Source organism: Volvox carteri, assembly GCF_000143455.1.
Source record: "Volvox carteri f. nagariensis unplaced genomic scaffold VOLCAscaffold_76, whole genome shotgun sequence".
In the NCBI taxonomy this organism is placed as follows: domain Eukaryota; kingdom Viridiplantae; phylum Chlorophyta; class Chlorophyceae; order Chlamydomonadales; family Volvocaceae; genus Volvox; species Volvox carteri.
In genome coordinates this window covers 249170-254059 of record NW_003307619.1, presented here as the reverse complement: position 1 = coordinate 254059, position 4890 = coordinate 249170, and the positions used below count along the sequence as shown (strand labels likewise).

At 55.8% G+C, this 4890-nt stretch overlaps 2 protein-coding genes across 2 annotated transcripts in view; one reads left to right on the top strand and one right to left on the bottom strand.

Moving 5' to 3' along the window:
• Nucleotides 1-4525, top strand: part of VOLCADRAFT_98729 (uncharacterized protein) — a gene marked incomplete at both ends in the record, with an annotated part of 7331 nt that extends 2806 nt beyond the window's left edge. Inside the window, 14 exons of the mRNA XM_002957602.1 lie at nucleotides 152-258; nucleotides 382-471; nucleotides 595-684; nucleotides 808-897; nucleotides 1021-1110; nucleotides 1234-1323; nucleotides 1447-1536; nucleotides 1660-1749; nucleotides 1873-1962; nucleotides 2086-2175; nucleotides 2299-2388; nucleotides 2512-2601; nucleotides 3468-3633; nucleotides 4245-4525. Of these exons, the coding sequence (XP_002957648.1) occupies nucleotides 152-258; nucleotides 382-471; nucleotides 595-684; nucleotides 808-897; nucleotides 1021-1110; nucleotides 1234-1323; nucleotides 1447-1536; nucleotides 1660-1749; nucleotides 1873-1962; nucleotides 2086-2175; nucleotides 2299-2388; nucleotides 2512-2601; nucleotides 3468-3633; nucleotides 4245-4525 (1544 nt within the window). The remainder of the gene's footprint in view (nucleotides 1-151; nucleotides 259-381; nucleotides 472-594; nucleotides 685-807; nucleotides 898-1020; nucleotides 1111-1233; nucleotides 1324-1446; nucleotides 1537-1659; nucleotides 1750-1872; nucleotides 1963-2085; nucleotides 2176-2298; nucleotides 2389-2511; nucleotides 2602-3467; nucleotides 3634-4244) is intronic.
• A 152-nt stretch (nucleotides 4526-4677) lies between these two features.
• VOLCADRAFT_98728 (uncharacterized protein) overlaps nucleotides 4678-4890 on the bottom strand; it is a gene marked incomplete at both ends in the record, with an annotated part of 8532 nt that continues 8319 nt past the window's right edge. Inside the window, one exon of the mRNA XM_002957578.1 lies at nucleotides 4678-4731. Within this exon, the coding sequence (XP_002957624.1) occupies nucleotides 4678-4731 (54 nt within the window). The remainder of the gene's footprint in view (nucleotides 4732-4890) is intronic.

Sequence of the window (4890 nt, the reverse complement as noted above, 5' to 3'; positions counted from 1 at the left end):
CGAGGCTGCGACGTACGTGAGGCGCCTTAGCACGGTATCGTGCACGGTAAGTCTGGGCCGCAAGCTTGGGGGGTAATTGCTGTTCACGCTCAAATGCAACCGTTGATCGTTGGAATCGGCATGTTGAACCGTTTCGTCTGTACTTATGCAGGGTCTCCACTTCCGCAGGCTTTCTGTTTGAAAGCTGCTCGAGTGCGCGGCCTCAGGTCTAACGAGGCTGCGACGTGCGTGAGGCGCTTTAGCACGGTATCGTGCACGGTAAGTCTGGGCCGCAAGCTTGGGGGGTAAATTGCTGTTCACGCTCAAATGCAACCGTTGATCGTTGGAATCGGCATGTTGAACCGTTTCGTCTGTACTTATGCAGGGTCTCCACTTCCGCAGGCTTTCTGTTTGAAAGCTGCACGAGTGCGCGGCCTCAGGTCTAACGAGGCTGCGACGTGCGTGAGGCGCTTTAGCACGGTATCGTGCACGGTAAGTCTGGGCCGCAAGCTTGGGGGGTAAATTGCTGTTCACGCTCAAATGCAACCGTTGATCGTTGGAATCGGCATGTTGAACCGTTTCGTCTGTACTTATGCAGGGTCTCCACTTCCGCAGGCTTTCTGTTTGAAAGCTGCACGAGTGCGCGGCCTCAGGTCTAACGAGGCTGCGACGTACGTGAGGCGCCTTAGCACGGTATCGTGCACGGTAAGTCTGGGCCGCAAGCTTGGGGGGTAAACTGCTGTTCGCGCTCAAATGCAACCGTTAGTCGTTGGTATTGCCATATTTAACCGTTTCGTCTGTACTTATGCAGGGTCTCCACTTCCGCAGGCTTTCTGTTTGAAAGTTGCTCGAGTGCGCGGCCTCAGGTCTAACGAGGCTGCGACGTACGTGAGGCGCCTTAGCACGGTATCGTGCACGGTAAGTCTGGGCCGCAAGTTTGGGGGGTAAACTGCCGTTCGCGCTCAAATGCAACCGTTGATCGTTGGAATCGGCATGTTGTACCGTTTCGTCTGTACTTATGCAGGGTCTCCACTTCCGCAGGCTTTCTGTTTGAAAGCTGCACGAGTGCGCGGCCTCAGGTCTAACGAGGCTGCGACGTACGTGAGGCGCCTTAGCACGGTATCGTGCACGGTAAGTCTGGGCCGCAAGCTTGGGGGGTAAATTGCTGTTAGCGCTCAAATGCAACCGTTAGTCGTTGGTATCGGCATGTTTAACCGTTTCGTCTGTACTTATGCAGGGTCTCCACTTCCGCAGGCTTTCTGTTTGAAAGTTGCTCGAGTGCGCGGCCTCAGGTCTAACGAGGCTGCGACGTGCGTGAGGCGCTTTAGCACGGTATCGTGCACGGTAAGTCTGGGCCGCAAGCTTGGGGGGTAAATTGCTGTTCGCGCTCAAATGCAACCGTTAGTCGTTGGTATCGGCATGTTTAACCGTTTCGTCTGTACTTATGCAGGGTCTCCACTTCCGCAGGCTTTCTGTTTGAAAGTTGCTCGAGTGCGCGGCCTCAGGTCTAACGAGGCTGCGACGTGCGTGAGGCGCTTTAGCACGGTATCGTGCACGGTAAGTCTGGGCCGCAAGCTTGGGGGGTAAATTGCTGTTCGCGCTCAAATGCAACCGTTAGTCGTTGGTATTGCCATATTTAACCGTTTCGTCTGTACTTATGCAGGGTCTCCACTTCCGCAGGCTTTCTGTTTGAAAGTTGCTCGAGTGCGCGGCCTCAGGTCTAACGAGGCTGCGACGTACGTGAGGCGCCTTAGCACGGTATCGTGCACGGTAAGTCTGGGCCGCAAGCTTAGGTGGTAAATTGCTGTTCGCGCTCAAATGCAACCGTTGATCGTTGGAATCGGCATGTTGAACCGTTTCGTCTGTACTTATGCAGGGTCTCCACTTCCGCAGGCTTTCTGTTTGAAAGTTGCTCGAGTGCGCGGCCTCAGGTCTAACGAGGCTGCGACGTGCGTGAGGCGCTTTAGCACGGTATCGTGCACGGTAAGTCTGGGCCGCAAGCTTGGGGGGTAAATTGCTGTTCGCGCTCAAATGCAACCGTTAGTCGTTGGTATTGCCATATTTAACCGTTTCGTCTGTACTTATGCAGGGTCTCCACTTCCGCAGGCTTTCTGTTTGAAAGTTGCTCGAGTGCGCGGCCTCAGGTCTAACGAGGCTGCGACGTGCGTGAGGCGCTTTAGCACGGTATCGTGCACGGTAAGTCTGGGCCGCAAGCTTGGGGGGTAAATTGCTGTTCGCGCTCAAATGCAACCGTTGATCGTTGGTATTGCCATGTTTAACCGTTTCGTCTGTACTTATGCAGGGTCTCCACTTCCGCAGGCTTTCTGTTTGAAAGTTGCTCGAGTGCGCGGCCTCAGGTCTAACGAGGCTGCGACGTACGTGAGGCGCTTTAGCACGGTATCGTGCACGGTAAGTCTGGGCCGCAAGCTTGGGGGGTAAATTGCTGTTCGCGCTCAAATGCAACCGTTAGTCGTTGGAATCGCCATGTTTAACCGTTTCGTCTGTACTTATGCAGGGTCTCCACTTCCGCAGGCTTTCTGTTTGAAAGTTGCTCGAGTGCGCGGCCTCAGGTCTAACGAGGCTGCGACGTACGTGAGGCGCTTTAGCACGGTATCGTGCACGGTAAGTCTGGGCCGCAAGCTTGAGGGGTAAACTGCCGTTCGCGCTCAAATGCAACCGTTGATCGTTTGAATCGGCATGTTGAACCGTTTCGTCTGTACTTGTGCAGGGTCTCCACTTCCGCATTGTGGAGCCTGCGGCAATAACCAAGCTATGTTGGTCAGCGGCACAAGAGGACGCTTCATTATGGCAGGCTTGCCAACTGTTTGCTTTTGCCGTATATCTGAGTTTTGTGTTTCACATGGCTGTTGGCCATTTGAACGATACCCGCTTATTGGTCGGATAGGTTCATGACTTCATTGAGAAGGCGGGGATTTCCTTGCAGAGCATTTGCACAATGGGTCATATCGCGGGTAGGGAGGATTTTTGTTCGTGTGTGTGTGAGCAGCAAGTGGCGAGTTTGCTCCGCTTATGCAGACTTTGTCATTAGTCGCACCTCATGCATCAGGATGCTGCTGTCTTTGCTGCTCTAATTGCCGAGCCTCGTCAATCTTGTAACACAAGGACGAATTTCTGCACTCATCCCTTTGACTTGCATACTTTGCACTTCCGAAATACCTACCACACTGTTCGATGTTGTTGCTGCGATAGGGAAGCGTCCCTCCTTCGCCTTTCTCCGTTTCTAAGGGTTTGACTTTGAGGTTTCGAGATAAAGCGTGCCAGTCTGATGCCTCCATTCTCATCGACACTGGGAACATGACTTCAGCCCTTTTAAGTTACAAGTTCCACACAAGTGCGGGGGTGTCCATAAAAGCTGGGGGGCCCATGGACAGTAAATCGTCTTCGTGTGGTTACATGGAGGATCATCATCGTCCTCCCTCATCCGAATGAGCATGAAGCGCCTTAAAGCAACATGCCGGGCCTCCCAGACTTCCGAGCGGAACCTGGCTAGTGCCAGGGGTGGGGCCTCGGTCATAATCATGCGCTTGAAACGCGAGGTCACGCTCGTACTTTGCCCGTGTGCTTTTGTACGCCGGGGATTCCACAAAGACATGCATTTCATCTTCAACCACCCCGCCGTCACAAAGCTTGCAGGTGCACGCTGTGCACTCACGGCAGTTAGGCCAGTTAATCTCTAACTCCCAACCGCCTAACCAGAAACGTATAAGCACTGGATGCAAACGTTGGAGCATGGCGGTTCCAGCGTGGGCCAGCCACTTATGCCGTGCGCCCCTAAGTGGGGGCGCCCCTATCCAGTTCAGATAGCGACATGCCTTGACGCCGGTACTTCCACTTTGGAAGGTGCATGGATTACCTAGGGTATCCGGGCACTCCCACCGGGCGTTGAGCCGCCTAGCGAACTCTTTTAAGTAAGCTTCCCACTGGCAACCTAACGGTGGCGTCATGCGCTATGAGGTCGTCACCACGCAGACCGGCTGGGGGCTCAGCAGATGGTGAGTGTACGGATCGCTGCGGGCCTGACGGAGCCGATGGGGTGAACGCTCCGCCGCCGGAAGGAATGGAAAGGGCGGCAGCGGCGGCGGGAGTTGTCAGCGGCGGCGGGGGATGCGGCGTTGCCGTACCGTGTTGGCGGCATTCCTTTGCTCCCCCGTCGCCCTCGCGATCCCCCTGGAAAGCCCACGGCCATGCTGACGGTCTCCGAGGTCGGGGGGACTCTGACGACGCCACCGTCGCCGCCGTCGCAGCCGACGGCGACGGGATCGGCGACGGGATCGGCGACGATGTCGTACTCACGGCGGCCATTGTGGCGCGAAATGGCGATTCCGGGTCCCCGGTTGAGGTGATGGAGATGTACGGCAGCGCCGCCGAACGAGTGATGTCAGCGGCGGATATGGGTGTTCACACGCCGGGGAAGTTATCGTACTGCAAATGTACGGCTGGTGGCGCCGTTGCTGTTGCGTTGCTGGTGTCTGACCCAGCCCCGGCAGCAACCTGCGGTGTGAATGTTAGGGTTTCAGGGTTTTAGGGTTTTAGGGACTTGTGGCTTTGAGGTTTTAGGGTTAAGAGTGCGGAAAGAAACGTCCTGAAGGAGAATGAATTTTACTAAGGCTGTGCAAGATGAACTTCCACGTCGTAATCAACGATTCTAACTGCCATTACTATCACGTGGCCGTACCCCTAACGGTTCTTACCACAACGGCCATGGACGAGCGCCTCCGGGAACACAAGGACCTAGGTTCGCCGAACGTGAACTCGGGTCTGGGTAACGCAGCCTCCGCGCCAGCCGCCGCCGCCGCAGCAGCTCGTCCCATGCGCCTATCTGCCGTACGGCCGACGGGAGCGCCGCTGTTTACTTCCAAGGTTTCGGCGCCACCCTCGATGCCAGTGCCG